Source organism: Antrostomus carolinensis, unplaced genomic scaffold, assembly GCF_000700745.2.
Source record: "Antrostomus carolinensis isolate BGI_N321 unplaced genomic scaffold, ASM70074v2 scaffold19236, whole genome shotgun sequence".
In the NCBI taxonomy this organism is placed as follows: Eukaryota; Metazoa; Chordata; class Aves; order Caprimulgiformes; family Caprimulgidae; genus Antrostomus; species Antrostomus carolinensis.
In genome coordinates, this window is record NW_010322703.1 from 1 (window position 1) to 19,751 (window position 19,751).

Consider the following 19,751-nt stretch of genomic DNA (forward strand, 5'->3'; position numbering starts at 1 on the left):
AGTACGAGCGCCTGAAGAAGGAGTACGAGATCTTCCGCGTCAGCAAGAACAACGAGGTGGCCTCCATGGTGAAGAAGGAGGCCAAACTGGACAGGGAGAACAAGCGGCTGCGCGCCGAACTGCAGGTAGCTCCCGCCGACCTCTCGGACGAGGGGGCTGAGCGGCCAAGCGTGGCCCTTCCGCCTGAGGGTGCGAAGGACTCGTCCCCTTTCCCAGGGAAGCGGTGGCAGGGAGGTGACGGGTGGGATGAGTTTTCCTTCCCGGGGAAGGCAGGGTGCCGGGGAAATGGTGCGTGTCGCAGTGCCATCCTGTCGGGCTGTCAGGGTGCGGTCACGGCGTGCCTTTGGGGATGGGGAGCATGCGGGGCGCGGCCGTCACCCTTAGAGGAAAGAGAGGTAGGGTGCTGGGGTAACGTTGTATTCAGACCTGAGTTTCACTAGCTGAGAAGTAATCTAAAACCTTTTGTCAGCCACTGTTTTCACTCGGAAAAATGTTAAATGTTTTCAGGCACTTCAGAAAACTTACCAGAAAATACTTAGAGAGAAAGAAAGTGCATTAGAAGCTAAATACCAAGCCATGGAGAGAGCTGCTACTTTTGAACATGATCGAGACAAAGTTAAAAGGCAATTCAAGGTATGATTTGACTTTTGTTTTCCTGGGAAAATGACCACAAGGAGAAAAAAAAAAAAATAGCTATCACTGGGTCACATTCCTGCAGTGAACTCTTGTCCAATAGCTTTCATGAGGACCTTTCTTTAAAAAAATAAAGTAAAATAATAATTTTGCAGTATACAGCTGTAGCTCCTTATTTTCTTCAAGATAATACTATCAAAACCTCTCTGTAAAACTAAGAGGACAAAATAGAAAATAACTTTTAAAATATTAAAAGGAGAATATCCTCTGAACACAGGAATATATTCGTATTTGAGAGTGACAAGAAAACACGGACTGACACATGCTGAAGGAATGTATAAACACTGGATTCCATTATTTCTGAATAAATTGTAATGTTCAACACTTCTAGCTTACATTAAAGAACAGGGTTCCTTGGTGCATCTGTTCTGGCTGCTAAAATATCATCGCCAGTTTGAGACAAAAGCCTTTGCACTTTCTGGAAAAATGATTTGAAAGACCAAGCTGATGCTTTTACTTTTTTCACTTGCTGCAGATAATGATCCTTCTACAACCCGAAACAGGGCACCAGGTCCTGGTTTTACACTGTTTACAAGATTCTTGATATTTTTAATTGTAGCAGGTCTTAACGTTTGGCAAAAGAGGATTGGTTTTGGCCTTTCTTAAGAAAATGAGACGTGAAGATTTCATGTCTTTGTGTTTAAATCTAGGTTTGTGTTTTATTCCCCTCATGATAGTAGTATTTTACAAACAGGACAGCTGGAGATGCTTGATCACTTTGTATCTTAGGTAATTTAAATTTCTGTAACAATCAAAATTAAATACAAGATTATATGTAAGTGTAAAACAAATATGTAGAAGAGTAAAAGGGAACCTTTGAAAAAAAAATATTACATGTACTGATTTTAGAAGACAACAAACTTTAAAAGGTGAAGAAAGTTACTGTTTTTAATGAACTTCCTGTACTATTGCAGGCTTCTAACTTTCAGAACAGTGTGCTAAGGTTTAAAATGGTAAAATTTTTTAAAAATATCATTTTAAACTGTTTCCCTGCTCATTTATAGGCTCCTGATGGCTTCTTGGTCACATTTTCATGCCTTTGCTTTCTAAATGAACTCTAGAGACTTATTTTTCCAGTTGAAAGCAGATAACATAAATTCAGGAACTGATATTGATTTTCAAAAGATTTATGGTTTGTATTTCTTATTTTTGTTGTTTTGTTTTTTTTCTTTCCTGCTCGTAGATTTTTAGGGAAACTAAAGAAAATGAGATTCAGGACTTGCTGAGGGCTAAACGAGAGCTAGAAGCTAAACTTCAGAGACTCCAGGCCCAAGGAATCCAAGTGTTTGATCCTGAAGAGTCTGATTCTGATGACAATTGTACAGATGTTACGGGTGAGAATTTAATCCCCTGCACTTTGTGTTGGAACATGACTGGTCTCTAAATAGTAAAGCACAAGACAAATGTTTATGTTCTTTTGAAAAAAGTTTTATTAATCCAGATTAAAAAGCAACATAACAGTTTAAAGGGTAAAACCAGCTGACGTTACAAACTTGGTTTAGATTGTGAGAACCCCACGTTTCTGGTCCTATGAATGAATAGATGAAGAAAATAGAACACTGTCTAGGCACACTGACTTGAATTTTTTTTTTTTAAAATTGTTCCATCAACAATTTTGAGTTTTCTAGTCTTTTCTGAGTTTTTTGGTTCTGAGAGATCATGTTCCAAAGGATCCAAAAAGCACACCTGAAACTTAGATAGAGTTACTGTGTATGGATGGTGAAATATGTCAGTCTCAGCTGCTGTGCTTTAGCAGTTAGATATTTAACAAGAAAGAACTGACCAAAAGAATAATTTTATTGAAGACTTTTTTGAAAGGGAAGCTCTGGCAAACTTAATGACATAAAAGGCAAAACCTTGTATATGCTTCAAGTAGGATTTGAAAACATGGGAAGGATTCAGATAGGTATGTAATCACTCTTCTGACTTTGTATCTCATTCAGAATAGAGCAATAATTGTAGCAGACAGTTAGCACCTTACCACTTTTAAGGATGGCCACCTTTATTACTTCTTGAACCATGAAGGGTTACTGAGGGAAAACTGTGTGCAAGTGCTGTTGCTTAACCTTTGGTTTGCTTATTGAGATATATCAACAGTCACATCTTGGCAGGAGTATAAATATGCAGTCTTTAAAAGCAGAAACATTTCAAAATGCAGTGATGGGCTTTTTGCATAGTAATTATGCATTTGATGAACTTTAGTGGTACGGATAGTCTTGTTTTCTTTTATGTATTTTTTTTTCTGTCTTCTTTTGTGTTAAATTAATCTTTGAATTCACACTTCACTTCTTATATTTTTCTAAATCTTTTTCAATTCCCTGAGTTTCTCCATGTAAGATTTATTTAGTGTCTTCAAAGTTGTCTGTTGATTGGCAGAAGTGTAGTCTAAGCATATTATGAAGAGTTACTGTGAAAGCTCTTTCTCACACAGAGGATATATTTCCATCCTGACCTACAGCCCCTTTATGCTCTTTCAGTTCTGGAACTTTCCTGAACCCAACGGATGTGAGCGATCCGTATAATAACAAATAATAGCAAACAACCTTGTCCTTTAGCAGCATGGCTTCTCAGTACCTCCTGTTTGGAACTGCAGCATACAAAAGTGCGAGCAAATCTCTTAAGGGAGGAAAAAATTATGATCAGTGGGATGTGACAGTAGGTTTCAGCTGGAGTATTTAAGACTGATAATTTACCTTGTTTAGTGACAATGAAGAGGTGTGTTGGTTTTTTTCCCCAATATTAGCTACTGGGGCACAGTCTGAATACTGGAATGGAGGAGCTTTGGGAAGTGAGCCGTCCATGGGTAGTCTGATGCAGCTTCAGCAGTCTTTCAGAGGGCCTGAATTTGCTCATAGCTCTATAGATGTTGAGGGACCATTTGCAAATATAAACAGAGGTAAGTAGTGGTGGTTTGTTTTGCTGGGATTATATATGTATATGTAGTTTTTCTATGCATTCTTAAACAATTTTGTTCTTTCTTAGCTTCTTTTCTGTCCATTCTTGGGTAGTTTGACTAAAGGGTTATTTGGAGTTCTTCTTTGTAAAAATAAAAGGAATCTATAGCTGTACATGCTAAGTTATGTTTAATATATTTGGTGACTACAGTATGTGCAGTAGTGATTTTAGCAAACAGCAGTGATAGTGCTTCATTGTGAGAAAACCAAATACCATTTTGTTGCTTAAGTTGACTAAGGAAGATGATGATCTTTATTTCAATATCTGCTGGCATTCTTTTTTTTTTTACATTTTTATTCAAATTCTCTACTTTCCAAGTATGAATGTTACATTTGTATTAGAATAAAATATATCTCCATTTTTTTTTTTCCTGGGATTTGCATGGGTTTTGAGTCTGCTTAGGGGGTCATTCATGGAAATCTCATTGCAAGACCAGGATGTATGCATTGTTACAGGAATTGGTGTTAGGTATTTTGTTATCAGTAACTGTTACTTTTGACCTTTGTTTCCCAAGTGGCCTCTTGGAAATTTTTTTCCTGTGCTGTGGTTTTCCTCGCTGTTGTCCTGGTCCTGGAACGCCTCTTCCATGTAGTTGGCTTTGCTGTCGGTTTCTCCCTATTTTTGGTCAATCCTTCAGGCTCTGATTCAGAAGTCTGTGCCTGCAAAGTGAGAGGGGAGGGTCTGCTCTGTGATGGCTCCAGCTTCATATACTAAGCCTTTCATCATGCCATGTGGTACTGAAAGGGAAACCTATTCCTAGCTTGAAAGAATGACCAGTCACAGAATGAAGAACTTAATTTTAAAATTCATTGCTTCTATAGGGAATTGACGTACAGTACTACAGAAAGCAATGGACTCTATCTCAAGAACAGGAAGCTCCTAAAGCTGTCATTTATGCACATGATCTTACTGAAATACATGCAGATCTGGAGGAAAAAAAAATATGAACAATTATGAGTTCTGTATTCCTGTGCATTTTTACTTATTTTACAACTATCAGCTTGATTTTTGTGGATACATTTCATCAATCCTATTTAAAGGAAATATCATTTTAATGATAATATGAATAAACTTAACACTGTTGTTTTGCCACATTAACAAATTATATTAGATTATCAGATTATATGAGTTCTCTAAATTCAAGTTTTTAAAATTAAAATAGTTGAGTAACAGTGTTACTACTACTTTAAACAAAATGTATTCATAACATTGAGAAGTGATGATTTATCTGTTATGCAGTGTAATCAGATGTGCAGATCTCTGGACTTCATTTTGTGCTTTTTTTCCATTGGCAGATGATTGGGATGCTGCTGTCGCCAGTTTACTACAGGTTACTCCTCTGTTTTCCCACTCTCTGTGGAGTAACACAGTAAGGTGTTTTATTATTAGTACTGATGAGACTCTACCAGAAGTGGACATCTTCATTAGTGTGAGTACCTCACAAACTTATGCTAACTTATATGCTGTTATGTTTCTACTGTGATACTTATTCAGACATATTTCTAATATTTCTTGAAAACATTAGTAGATGTGGCCTGATTTCAGTGAAGTCAATGTAAAAGTATTGTCAAGGACTTCACGGGTGGAAGCTGCATAGAGAAAAGCAACTGAGATATATCTAGTAGGTCCTTAATGCTATGAAGAGTTAGTAATAAAGCACTGTTATCCAAATTTGTTTTCAGAACTACTCACCAAAACTTCAAAGAATCTGTGAAACAATGGGGTATTTCTTTCAAGTTGTTCATTTTTCAGCAGAAAATGAAAGGCCTGTTAAGGATGTAAGAAAGTGGGAAATTGAAAAAAGTTCATTAGTCATTTTGCTCCTGCATTTAACTTTGCCAAGGTAAGTATTTTCCAGACTGGTAAAGCAAACTGAAACTGGTAATTTATGCAGACTGCATAGCTTATTAAAATGTATGTGATGCTTTGCTCAGTACATTTCCTGAGCTAGTGCCTTCTAAATGATACTCCTTCAAACTTTAGGTTTGCTCCTGCAGACAGTTATAAGAATGTATCAGCTTTGTATAATTTCTTTCTTCTTGTAGCTACAGATTCTCTTAAAATACAGCATGAAAGATGTCTTCAGAATACAGAAATGTTTTGCTTTCCAAGAGCAGCTCTTTGTCATGCATATTTCTGGAGTCTTAGGGATTCAAGATGGCTGGTGTGAATGTCTTCAGTGCTTTTCATTTGCTTATGTAGCCTTATACTTGTCTGTAGTTTTTTTTATTTTATTCTGTCACATTATTTTCTATCTTTGTCTATTTTCTGGACTGATTTAGTGGTTCTGCTGTGTGGTACCCTATTCTAGCTTTCTACAGCTTCATTTGCTGAAGTCAGGAGGTTTTATGACAAGTAGTGATGCAATATGTTGCGTTTGTTCAGTGAGTGATTTCCTAACCTTCTAGAAGAAGAAACATGACTTACTACATGAAAAACCCCAAACTAGGGATACTTCTAGAGTTATGTAAGGACTATTTCTGTTATGCATTTGGGAATTTTGGGCAGAGTTTAATTTTGATGTTTGGTGGAGGGAGGGTTGTCTTTTTGCTGAAGAAGAGATTAGAAAAGGTAATATTAAGGATCAGAGAGTGGTCCCCCCAAAACATTTGTGTGCAAATGCAAACTCTGAAAATACTGGTAGGCATTTAGTTTTATATTAGGGGTAGGATTTCAAATACTGTTGTATTATTAGAGCTCTTGTATTAACTAAACATCCTGTTTCTGTAAAGAAAACATCTGACTGCAGAGAATTAAGACACTAATAGCTAAGATTACAACAGTGGAGTGCTTCAGGAAACAGCCAGGAACCACAGGAGATGTTGATTTATTTCCATAGAGGAATTGAATTAGAGCTGCCATACATTTATGGTCGTGGAAAGATAACGTCAGCTGCTGAGGGTATATTGACACTTCAAAGCGATACTGTTGACAAATAATCCAGCTTTATGATTGTGGGTCACAAGTGTTAAAGAACAAAATACACAAAGCAGTGTTCCTGACAACACTATTCACTTAGAGAGTTTCTCTTAGAAAAACTGTGGTGAAAATTGTAATGCTCATATAAAGTACATATTTGAGAGATCCTGTCTGCTATTGTCAGCATCCCCAAGTTGTATAGCTCCTTCCGTGGAAGAGCAATAGATTGCTGGGAATGATATCCGTTTGAGTTTGGAGGTGTGTAATTCTCCTTTTCAACTACTATAAATTAAAAGACTACCCTACATCTGACAAATACTGAAGGACTTTTCCCAAAATGGTCGAGGAATAGAACAGAACCATCAAATAAGTAATTGCAGAACATGTATATGATGCTTGTTAATCAAATGTGAATCCATGTTCTTTCCATGTGAGGCAATTACCTTTCACTTTGCATATTGTTATGACAGGAAAATAAACTTCTAATTTTCAAAGCAATAATCCTAAAAATTAATAAATGTTTTTAATGTTTTTGGTACAAATACCATAAATTTCTCTCTTGGCTATTCTTTGCTTCAGAGATTATCTTAAATGCTCTGCTGTGATATTTGCTTGCCCTTTGTTGTAGATAGATATGACTTCTGAATTAGATTTTGCAGTGGAACTTCAGAGCTTGTGTTGATTGAACTGTTTGCTACAGCAGTGCAATATAGCACAAGAATGCTGATTTCCAATCTAGTTGTTTGTTGGAGGACTGTGAAGAAGCCTTCTTGAGAAATCCAGAAGAAAAACCCCGGCTAATTTACCACAGAAAGGAGGAGGGCAGAATCAGTTCAGCTTCAGTGCAACAGTTAATTGAGCAGATTTCTTGCATGAACAAAGCAAAGGTATGGCATTTTAAAGACTGTTGAATTTTAAAAGGCTTACTTTCCTACTATAAACAACCTTGAGTACTAGTAGTCCCAGATTTTAGGTGGAATTGCATTACACTTATTGCTCTGGATGCTCATTATATGAGCAGATTGAATGAAGCTGAAATTTATAAATGTTATGAAATTTTCATTAGCAGGAGAGAAAAAGAACCACTTCATTTCACTGAAAAAAAAATCTGTATGCTATAAGGATGGAATTTATCAGCTATGTTTAGCCATTTAAGTGGTAAAGTTATTTATCTAAGGTCCCTCTATAACCACTGAAGAGAAAGAAGTGTACCTTCAGAGAGATTCCTCCCATCTGAAAATAGATTGGTTGCCATTTATTTTTCTCGACAGAGAGAACTGTTGAGAACAGCTGAAACTGGATGCCCAGCTTTTAAAAGCTTAAGCAAAGTTAATGCTTCCTAAGGAATGAAACAGAATGGAATTTAAATGTGTTCCCGAATGTTTTTGTTTGAAGTCCTAAATACTGTTCCCATTTGGGTTCGGAGTTGCGTCATGCTTTGCCATTTACTTTTTCAGATGATTGATCATGTCGGAGGTGTGGAGGAAGGAGCATATGAGATCTATAACTGTGTGGAAAAGATAATTAAACAGGTAGAGTACGTGATGCATTTCAGTTCCTGCTCTGATATATGATCTTAAATGATGTATTGTGATTACTATATGCTACTTAGATGTAATTCAAAGGATCTTTGTGTTTTACCATTAATATCTGTCAACCAAAGAAATGCAGGTAGAAAATAAAGCCCAAAACTGAGCAGTGCTTTTATGGACATAAGCAGAAATAACAGGGAAAAGGGATCTATCTGTGGCTTAAATTATCTTTTAATTTCTCTTTATCCATACCATAGTATAAGGAAAGATTGCATAGTCCGTTATCTCTTTATCCTTCTTTGTGGTGAGTTGCTTCAACTATGAGAAAACTAACACCAGTGTCTCAAAACCTGTGTGTTGAGAGTTAACTTGGCTTCATCTGATTGCTCATTTGTTTATGTTCTCTGCTAGCCTAAAAGGAAATGAGCACATTGATGAGCTGCAGTCATATACAGTGGAATTGAGAATAACAGCAAATGTGCCTGCACTGTTAAGAATTATAGTTGTGGTTTTCTCCATGTAACTTAGGATTTATTGGGCTGTGAAATGACAGAACTAGAAGGCAAGGATTTGGGTAATAAGGAAGAGTCCACTGCTCCTGAAGAAGAAGTTTTTGGTGATGTTTTGTGGGATGCGCATGACGAACAAGAACAGATGGAAGCTTTTCAGCAGGCTTCTAATTCAACATGTGAGCTGGGATTTGAGAAGGTAAGTACACTGGAAATGTATGTGGATGAAGAGAAAGTCACACTCATTTCCATCTCTTCTTAGGCAAGATGTACTTCTACAGAAGAAGCTGTGTCTGAGAGTATCCTTGAGGCTATTACTCCTTAGGCTAGAAGAAGCCATATGTCTTCTATAGATGGCATATTTATTTTCTGGGAGAGGTGCCAGTTTGTGTTTTGATGAAGGACATTGATGAAGAAGCAGTTGTTGTTCCTACACTGGGGAAAAGCACTGTAACAGTGTGCCAGAAGTAGGGTGTCCTAGACTTTGGTTGTCAATAGAAAAGGCACTGAATATCTTCTCTTTTTTTCTTTTTCTTTTTTTTATTTTTTTTTTTAATGTTGAGGAAATCTGAGCTCTGTCTTGACACTTGGAGTTAGGTCTTTTGGAGATGGCTAATGAAAAGTTTTCATCTCATCACTATGCCACACACATGTGAGAAGAACATAGGAAAGTTAAAAGTAGAGAGCTGCTGAGTAACTCAGTACTTACTTATTGCTTGAAATATATATATATATTTTAAAAATATTTCAAATTGGAGGTATCAGGAACAGATATATGTAGGGAAGGTATAATGAATGTAGGAAGAAAAAACATTGAAGAGGTCATGGAAAGTGATGCCACAGCTTATCTGGGCAAATTCCTTGCTATAATGTAACAGGCATGCAGTTTCTGTGTTACTGTATTTAAATTGTTAGTATCCCTGTTTTACTAGCCTTTTACTTCACTACTCATATATCGGTAATAGGTTGAAGGGTTGTGCCAGCTTCACTACATGCTAGAACAGTAAAATGACAGAACATTAATAGAAAGAATAACTGTGTGTATCTTAGTGTGCCTCTGCTGCTTTTTTGCAGACAGACTATTTCTCCCAAGTGGATGAAGGGTGGTTTTTGGTTTTGTTTTTTGGTTTGTTTGGGTTTGTTTGTTTGTTTTTTGTCATCCTGAACTCTGCTACAACATTTTGGGGCATTAGTGTAGTGAAAGAAAGCCTTTCTTTTTGGTGCTTAGTGCCTCAATATATCATTCATGGCAGATGCCAGCTTTGAAGGCTTTGTCCTGGCAACCATATCCAGTGCAGTGGAGTAGCTGGGAGAAGGGGCAGGAGGGGAAGGCTGAACAAACAGTACCCAATTGCTTTGCTGTAGTAACACCAGTTCAGTTTATTAGCACAGAAAGTTCCTATTAAATAAAGTTTTGAAAAAAAATGATAATTTATTTTACACTTTTTTTAAAAGAGATAATAAATTCTGTGGTTTAAGTGTTTCATTGCAAAATTTATTTCCATTTGTATTATGTTGTGTTTTAGTAGTTATTCCATTACCTTAATAAATCTGTATATGCATTTTGTATCTAGATAGTTTACAATACCAAGCACTATATTTCTCTGTTAAACAATGGAATATTTGTAATGATTGTTTCTTTTTTGTAGTATTTTGAACGTCTAAATGACCTAGTAGCAGCACCAGCACCAATTCCACCTCTGCTTGTATCAGGAGGACCAGGCTCTGGAAAATCTCTCCTTCTGTCAAAATGGTAGTTTAAACTATTTTTTTTTTTGTTTTTTATTAATTAAATTCCAGAAAAAAGTTTCCATTATGTTTCAAACATCATATCAGTTTAATTAGAGGTAAAATGGGAGTATTTACAAAGCACTGAAGTTATTGAAGCACCCTGGAAAGATTTGTATTGAGTAGCTAATTCCATCTGGACTGCCTTTAACGTCTCCCTGACTCCCATTGCAACACCCTATGGATCTGTCTTTGCACAGCATTAATAAGTAGTTTCAGCAGCTCAATAGTGTTGCCCTTCTCTTATACCCATGAGAGGTCCTTTGAAGTCTTTTTAACTAAAATAAAAGGAAGATCAGACCTAATAATTTATCATAGAAATGCATTTTATGGTCACTCATAGGCTATGACAAAATTGGCTGCCATAAAAGGAAATTGATAGTATCATTACTTCTTAAAAGCTTAGTGTCATATGACTAACCTGTGCTAGGAAGGGCACTTGTTAGGCAGTACTGGGGAGAGCAAAAATGGAATCAGACGTAAAAACATCTATTGTAGCTCAGGAAATGTTGATCCTATTTTGTAAGATAAACATGGAACACCTCTGGCTCAGACACTCTATCTCCTTTGGCAAAACTGATAGTTTTTATTTGAGATATAAGTATATTTGCAAAATTGTGGTTGATTAAGTGTTTTTTTGTTGTTTTTTTTTTTTAACTTTTCTCGTTAGGATTCAATTGCAACAGAAACATTCACCAAACACTCTAATTCTTTATCACTTTGTTGGGAGGCCCATGTCTGCTAGTTCGGAATCTGCATTGGTAATTAAACGCCTTACTTTAAAGGTATGTTGTGTTATTATATACCCTGCAGATTTTTCTGCATCAGGTTAGAGTAATACAAATGTAAGACACTGCAGAATGGGGAAAATCTGATCCTATACGTTGAATGCAGGTAACTTAAATAGCATCTCTGGGGTATTCATAATAGATTGGCATTAGCAGTTATGCTTCCAGTGACCTATATTGATGGCTTATAAAGCCATGTAAACTTCTTCCAAAATTTCCTTGCCATCTGGCCAATAAGAGAGGCAGGTGGTACATCTTCTGTCGGTGTGTTCAGAAACCTGAGGCTGTATTCGCCAGTTGGCACCATATTGTTCATAGGCTAGTCTTTCTCCTGTGTTAATTTATTTTTTAATTGTGTGTTGGATAGGCGGTAAATATGTGAGGAGTATTTTTGTGCCCAGTTCTGAGCTTTCTTTTTCCTCCACAGGGTGGCACTAAGGACCTCACAGGACTAAAACCTTTAGAAAAATGAAATAAATTGTGCTGTCCTTGCAATTTTCTCATGTATTTTAGAAATCTGCCTATTTAACCTGTGCAACTTTTAAGCCCTTTAAGTCTCCAAATTCCTTGTGCATTGTGTAAACACACATTATCTCTCTAGAATTTACACAATGAGTTCAATAAATATTCTTTCTTCTGCCTATGCCAGCTTCCTCCATATACTAGAAAGAATCCTGCGTGAACTGGACTAGAAAAACTACCCCAGAATAACATTTTGGGTTTTTCTCCTCTTGTGTCTATAGGACTTCTTTCAACTACCCTAGCTGGTTTGTAAGGTACAATTTGTTATGTGTGTTTGTAATTCTGCAGCTTATGCAACACTCATGGTTAATGTCACCTCTGACCTTGGATCCAGCTAAACTTCTGGAAGAGTTTCCCCGCTGGCTGGAAAAGCTTTCTGCACGTCATCAAGGCAGCATTATTATAATTATTGATTCTATTGACCAAATACAGGTATGTTTTCAAAATACTTGCCATTTGTCAGTGTGAAGGGAACCTTGACTATTGTAATAGCTTCAGCTATATCTATGTAACAGAAATATGTTTGCTTTGCTCTATAGAGTACCTGTAGAAACTAATTTTGCAAAAAGTGCAGATGAGTTAAATAGTTCATTTTTATAGTGTTGGGTTGTTTTCTTTGTGGTTTTGGGGTTTTTTTTTCCCCTACATTTATTTTAACACCTTAATTTTTGAGCAGTCCAGTTACTTTGTTTATCCCAAGGTTCAAGGCTGTGAGCTGACTTACTGGGCATGTTAAATAGCCTAGTCCTTGATGTGAATATTGAAACAATAGTGTTCTATCTGCTTTATTTAATGTATACTCATGCTGATACATGTCAGTAGATACTTTAGTACTGTTTCAAGAACCATATAATGAATAATTTTTAAGGACACTGGAGAATTTAAGAATCCTTTCACTAAGCTGTGCAGTTAATTAAACCTATCAACTTCTGGTATTTGTTTTGAATGACCTTTGTATTAAGTAGCCAAAATTTGTTTTTAAGCAAGCTGAGAAGCATATGAAATGGCTGATAGATCCACTGCCAGTGAACGTGAGAGTGATTGTATCAGTGAATGTAGAAACATGTCCACAAGCTTGGAGGTATGTTTATTTCTGAGATGTTTCAAAGTAGCCTAGGTTAGAATTATTGTTTTAAATTATCGTTACTTGTTGAAGAGCAAACAGCCAGATTTGTCAAGACCTGACGATTGAACAGATCAAGGTTTTGCAGCCACTGAGGACAATGAAAACTTCTCTATTGTAACTGCAGTGAGGACAGGTTTTGGCTGTTGTGAAACCAGGTTTTTGTTTTGCTGTGATGGATCTATCCAAATGACTATATGAAAGAGGTTATTAAATATAGTCAGACGCACATCAAGAACCATAATACCATAGTGCAGATCCAGGATAAGGCTAAAAGCAGTGATTTGACTTGTGATGACTAGAATTTCTGAGTAGGAGGGAATAGCTTCAATTACTGCTTTGATATCTATCTTCAAAAAGCTCTGGAACTTTGATTTCTCTTTTCCTTTTTTTGTGCTATTTAATAGGGTCTGAATATGACTTTGTTCTCTCTTACCAAAGGTTGTGGCCCACTCTTCATCTTGATCCACTGAATTCCAAAGATGTTAAATCTCTCATTAGTGCAGAATGTGACTGTGCAAATGTTAAATTAACTAAAGAGCAGGTATGTCTGTTGCAGTTCTTCTGAAGTACCTTACTCTACTATAACTTTTAATGAAAACATGGAAAGATGAAATAAACACAGCTGACAAAAGAAAGTATTATATTTAGCTAACTAAATACTACTGCTCAAGACAGGATGCAGTTTGTGTTTTTACCTCATGGCTCATAGCGCTGAAACACAGATGGAAGAGCATAAATTGTTAACACAAAACCAGTACAGTTACACATATTGCTGTAAACATGTTATTTCATTTTAGAATAATAGAAGGTTTAGTATTGCATAATACTGTAACAATGATTGGGTAAGTGGGGGTAATGCCTCTTTGCCTTGGAGAGTGATTTTTGTAAGCTAATACCTATCTTTAGATAGGTAATAGTTAGATCCTAACTCTTTTAATCATAAATTCGAAAGGAAAATTTCACTCATATGCTGCTGTTCTTAGAAAAACATGCAGTATTTGGTGCACTAGTTTCCATATTATAGTCTTCAAATGTTCCAGATAGAAGTGTATGTATAACTGCTATTTTCTTGTCAAACAGTGAACATTTTATTGGTATGGTTAATTTTATCTTGTCTCACAGGTTTGTTTTTAAAATGTTGTAGGAGAAGAAGCTTGAGAGACATTGTCGTTCTGCCACAACTTGCAATGCTTTGTATGTCACTCTCTTGGGCAAAACCATTGCTTGGTGAGTTGAGATGATCTTTAAATTATTATGCTCATCACTAGATTAGAAGACTTGAAGTAGGCTTGTTAGCATTTTGAAATACAATAATTTAAATTAGAATTAATCTTGTTAAGAAAAAACAATGAGCAGTATACAAAATTTCCTCCCTTCACTGACTGTGAATGCAATGGCAAGAAAGATCAGAAATTGTGTGTTTTGGTGCTAAGTGAATCCAAATAGTTGTATCTGCCTGTTTTCAGCTCTTCTGTTTTTATTTAATTGCCCTCTTGTATTGATTTCTGAGTGTGTCAGTTGCTTTAATGCTTTTTAATGATATTTGAAGAATGTTGGTACTGTTTTGTTAAACAGTTTAATTAAGGTCTATTGTATTTACTGATGTATCAGATAGTTTGCCTCATAGATTTTAAGGCTAAAAGGAAGTTCAGCAACTGTTTAGTTTAACATCCTGCATATGGTACTTTGCCCTATAATTCCTACTGTGGAGAAAATTAATCTCTCTTGTGCAAGAAAATACTTATTAATTGCATTGGCTTCTTATTAACCTAGACTTCATCTTGTTGAGAGAGACATATTTTTGATTTAGAGGCTCCCAGAAGATGATATACTGATTGATAATTTACCCTGGGTGACTGCTTTTTATTATTTTTTTGTTTGTTTTATGTCCTAGAATGTTTAATTGCTCTTGAAAACATGCTTTGTAAATGCATTAAATGCATCAGCATGTGATTTTATCTTTATCCAATCTGTTGTTCTTATTCTGTACTCCCACTGGAGGAAAGAACACTGCAACATACTTCTTCTTTTTTTGGAAAATAAAAATTGCTGCAGTTATTTAGAAGAGTCAAACGATATGATAGAATGTGGCTTTGGGAATTCACCTCTTCTGTGTTTAATCTCACTAAGTGCTGTGCATATTTTAAAGGCAGTAGGAATTCGGAGTGTTTTAGAGATAGAGTTCTCTGGTAGTGTCTTGGTTTAGTCAGTTGTTCTATCACCCAATGACCTCTCCCCACATGAGAAGGGGAAGAATAGGCCTCGGGAGTGGAATGATGGGTGAGACCCTCCAGGGATGACAGCCATTGAGGAAGAGAGCTTGTCCCTCACAAGATTTCCAATTTATAGTGAGCGTGGTGTTTATGGTATGGATGGAATACTTCTGTTGGCCAGCTTGGGTCAGCTGCCCTGGCTTTTGCTCCTCCTAGTCTTAGCACCTGGCTAACTCTAAACTGCTAAAGACCTTGATCACTATGGAAACCCACATACCATGGTTGGCCACAAACTGAAACAAAGTGTCTTATCAGCTTTGTTCTTACCAAATTGGGTGCTGTATTCTTCTTAAAAATGCAGCTTTTCTAACAGAGAATTAATTCTATGATTCTATCCCAGCAAAACCAGGACAGGTAGCTTCGATTCATCTTGCTCAGTCAAATTTAATATGCTAATCCATGCCCTTTTTGTCCTTTTGCTCAGTGTTGGAAGTACAGGAAATATTGATGAAATACTTCAACAGTGTTTCCAATGTCAAGACACAGTGTCACTGTACAGGCTTGTTCTGAGATCAGTTCAAGAGTCATTGCGGAGTGATAAAGAGAAAAGTCTTTTGAAAGAGGTAAGCAGAGAATGCTTCATTTTTTTTCTACAGGTAATGTGTATTCTTTCCTGTAAAAAGTTTTTCTTAAGCTAAAGTAAGTAGAAATTTGTGTTGGTTTATATGTGTGATTCAGGGATTACTGCACCATTAGTATTGAAGGGACAGTTTTGTTAATCTAACTTTTTCTGTTGCATACCTGTGGAACATAGGGCTTATCTGTGTTAAATTTCAACTTAATCATTATCTCCCAAAACAAAACAGAACTTTTCCACTATGATGTGATATAGAATCAGCAATTCCTTTGGTACTCTAATCCAACAATTAACTGCATTGAGCATAATAAATCTAGTCAAAACATGGTATTGTAAATACAAGGCACTGCTTATTAGATTTCTGATTCCTCTCCCTACCTTTGCAGAATTTCCTGGTTGTGTGGAACATTTTTTGGTTTAGGACATGATACTCAATAATTCCTAGAAGTTCTTTGGTGCTGACAGCATAAGACCTTCAGCATATTTTACTTAGGTGAAGTTCCTTATAATAATGGAGTTATTTTTCTCTAGTGTTTTGGAGGAAAATGTAAGGAATCATTTGTTTGTCCCAGAGTTTAGTTATTTTTTCCATTTGGTGCCTTATCTGTTAGAGTATTAATCCATTAGCACTGAGCATTGTTCTTAAAGGACAGAAAAGGGAGAGGGCTTGTGTAGGCAGGTTTTATGCCTTGTCATATAGAGTTATACACAGTGATACACAGCATTTTTTCATGGAATTTAAGTGTAGCTAAGCTAATTTGCTAACTGTGTAAATTTCTGCTTTATATAGATACTGTGTGTCATCAGTGTTAGCCACAATGGTGTGAGTGAGTCAGAACTGATGGAACTTTATCCTGAACTGTCTTCCACAGTGTTAGCCTCGCTTATTCACAGCCTGCACAAAATGTGTTTGCTGACATACGGCTGTGGTCTGCTAAAGTTCCAGCACCTCCAGGTAAATTATAAACATATGCAAGTGAAACTCCACCCCCTAAGCCCCTGCTGTCTTTTAAGTAAGTTCTGTTGTTATCTGGATAATATTTGTGTTTGCTCATCCAGTTTCCTTAACATCTGGTCAGATACTAGAATTGCCCTGAAAACTACTAGAACTGTGATACCAGGATTGTTCACTGTTGTTCAGCAGTTGAAAACCTGGCACTTCAAACCTTCAGAATTTTGCCTGATCTATTAGGTGTTAATTCCATGTGTCTTAGAAAACAGTAGTTCCACAAAAACCAAGCAGAAGTAAAGGAGATGGTAATATTATCTGAATAACAAGAGCTTTAGTCTAATATAAGACAACCTGTTTGTGCTGCCTTTGTCATCAAAAGATTTTCAGTTCTACAACATGAGACTTGCTTCATAAAGAAATCTTTCATAGTGCCCTGTGTATCATCGGCATTCAATAAACAAATTAAATGCATTTTCTTTCTCTCACTTATGCTCTCTTTCAGGCTTGGGAGATGGTGAGACTAGAGTATATGGAAGAAGGTGAAAATGTTATTTCTGCCTATAGGCAAAAACTAGTGGAATATTTCACCAGGCAGCTAAGGTAGGTCAGAATTCCCCAAGATGTGCTAAATTGCAGGCTTTGTGCCTTATGGATATTTTTGTTTTCTTCATACGGCTTCTTTCACTCAGTTTAGTAAATTGTTATCGCAAAATAACTCTGCAAAGCCATAGTTGTTAGTTGAGCAATTTATTACTGATATGATGGTTTTTAATCTTGGAAAAGATTGAGGACTATGGAGGGGAATGGGGATATAATAAAGTCATAATGTGATAAGGTAGAGCATGAATTTATACTTTATCAGTTATTTTGTGGTAACTTGACCTGTAGATTTTTAACTCACAGTAAATGCTAGGAAATTTGAGGTTGCTTGGAACTTGAAACAGAAGACCACTTGTGTTCAGCAAGCAATAAGCAGATAAGCAAGAAGAGGTCCAGTAGAAAAGCTGAACAGCTACAGTTCATATCCAGCTTGAAAACTGATTTGCATTTACAGTCTTGAGTTAGCGTGTCAAAGCTAGGGGCTACTGTGTACTGCTCCTCAGAGCATGCACTGTTGGGTGGCAGAAAGCCAAGAGGGTCATGTCAGGGAAAGGAGGCACAAAGGGACAGTGAGCTGCTGCAGAGCTGCAATTCTGCTAGCAGGCACAGATTCTTCTATATGGGAGGGAGGAGCAGCTTCCTGTGGGGTACCTGGAGATTCCAGTGCCCTCTGAAGTGAAATTAAAATGAAGATGTGAGAGTACAGAAGTCTTATAGTAATCTGTCTGCTTGTTCAGGTATGGCAATTGTATGCTTGCCTAGTTTTCACATCAAATTGACAAGTTCTGTTAGGCCCCTCAGAGTTTTAATTTTGATTTGCTTTTCTTTCAATAGTCGAGACCGAGTGACTTGGAGAAGTGCAGATGAACTTCCCTGGCTCTTCCAACAGCAGGGCGATAAGCAAAAGCTACACAAGTGTCTTCTGAATCTCTTTGTATCCCAAAACCTTTACAAAAGGTACAAAGGTAGCCACTGCTTTGGCGGTTATAAACATTTCGAAGTAACTTTTTGTCAATATAAATCAGGAAATGACAGATATAGGTTGAAGGAACTTAAATAGTACAGGCTGAAATACTAAATGCTGTTGTCCTATAAGTCATCTATTTTTTCTATGCTATTACACCTGGGGGTTGGTAAAGGGATAAATACTGCTGTTGAACAGCATTAGTCTCCATGCATTGCCCCTGTAAACACTGTGGCATAAAGAGAAAATTCATGCATGTGGCCCTTTTCTTCTTAACTTAGCATCAGTCTGAATAGAGGGGTGTCAGAGATAAGATGAGCATCTTATTTCCTTGTTAAAACAGGGGACATTTTGCAGAATTGCTGAGTTACTGGCAGCTGGTTGGGAAAGATAAGAGCTCTATGGCAGCTGAGTATTTTGACTCTCTGAAAGAATATGAAAAAAGCTGTGAGGGAGAGGAAAGTATGATCTGCCTGGCTGATCTTTATGAGACCCTGGGACGGTTTCTTAAGGACCTAGGTCTTCTCAGTCAGGTAAGTACATTTAGAGATTGTTGTAACAGTAAGGAGGCAAATTAAGCAGAGCTCAGCGTTGTGCTCTCTGTTGCAGTTGTTAAATTATTTTAGCATCCGTTAAATTCTTTGAGCACACAGGATGTTGCCTGCTGCTGTCATATGCTCAGTTTCACTGTTACAGGCTGTAGCTCCTCTGCAGCGGTCTCTGGAGATTCGAGAGACTGCTCTGGATCCAGACCACCCGAGGGTGGCGCAGTCACTCCACCAGCTAGCAGGAGTTTATGTTCAGTGGAAGAAGTTTGGAAATGCTGAACAGTTGTATAAACAGGCACTGGAAATTTCTGAAAATGCTTATGGATCTGAACATCCTCGAGTAGCCCGTGAACTTGATGCACTTGCAACCTTATATCAAAAGCAGAACAAGTAAGATTAACAATATTGGTGTTTTTCTTTCATGTGGAGGGGGTACAAAAATAATAGCAGAGATTTTCTTCCTGAAGCCAGAATATTTCTTTAATTCTTTTTTTAGAGTTTCTTAACTTACAGTGCAACAGTGAGCATCCCTTCTGTATTACTGCAGCAGTCCATCTAGTAGGGGCTAATTTCTGTGCTTAGTTTAACAAGAAAATTCTGACAAGTTAGAGATAAAGGAGGAGCATTGTCTTGCCCTAAGCATTTTATATTTTTATCTTTGACAAAAAGTGTTATTTTTTTCAAAATTCTTAAATTTTCTTCAGATTTGTACATTCAAGTAACTTAGAAGCTTTCCAGAATAACCACTTATTCTACATTTGGCATTCTTTCTAACACTGTAAATAACTGTTTACAGATACGAACAAACTGAGCAACTGAGGAAAAAGTCTTTCAAAATACGGCAAAAAGCGGCAAGGCGGAAAGGCAGTCTGGTAAGGAAATGTTGGATTAGGTGAAGCATATAATAATGGCTGCACTTTTTACTTGTAATTCACTTTGCATGTAAGCATTAGCTTGGTAGCCCATTTTACAACGTGTGGTGGGTTGACCCTGGCTGGATGGCAG

General features: G+C 36.9%; 1 protein-coding gene across 1 annotated transcript; it reads left to right on the forward strand.

The window, feature by feature from the left end:
• Positions 1–5: 5 nt before the first annotated feature.
• On the forward strand, positions 6–19,618 carry NPHP3 (nephrocystin 3; the record flags this gene model as incomplete). The annotated part of the gene is made up of 22 exons (XM_010170343.1): positions 6–125; positions 508–633; positions 1,877–2,027; positions 3,437–3,589; positions 4,944–5,077; positions 5,331–5,491; positions 7,307–7,454; positions 8,025–8,099; positions 8,628–8,807; positions 10,258–10,361; positions 11,067–11,181; positions 11,995–12,138; positions 12,690–12,787; positions 13,271–13,373; positions 13,977–14,059; positions 15,530–15,668; positions 16,473–16,637; positions 17,137–17,234; positions 18,069–18,191; positions 18,542–18,731; positions 18,895–19,136; positions 19,543–19,618. Coding segments are annotated over 22 exons (2,928 nt in total), but the record flags the coding sequence as incomplete, so codon positions are not given.
• Between the last annotated feature and the right edge of the window lie 133 nt (positions 19,619–19,751).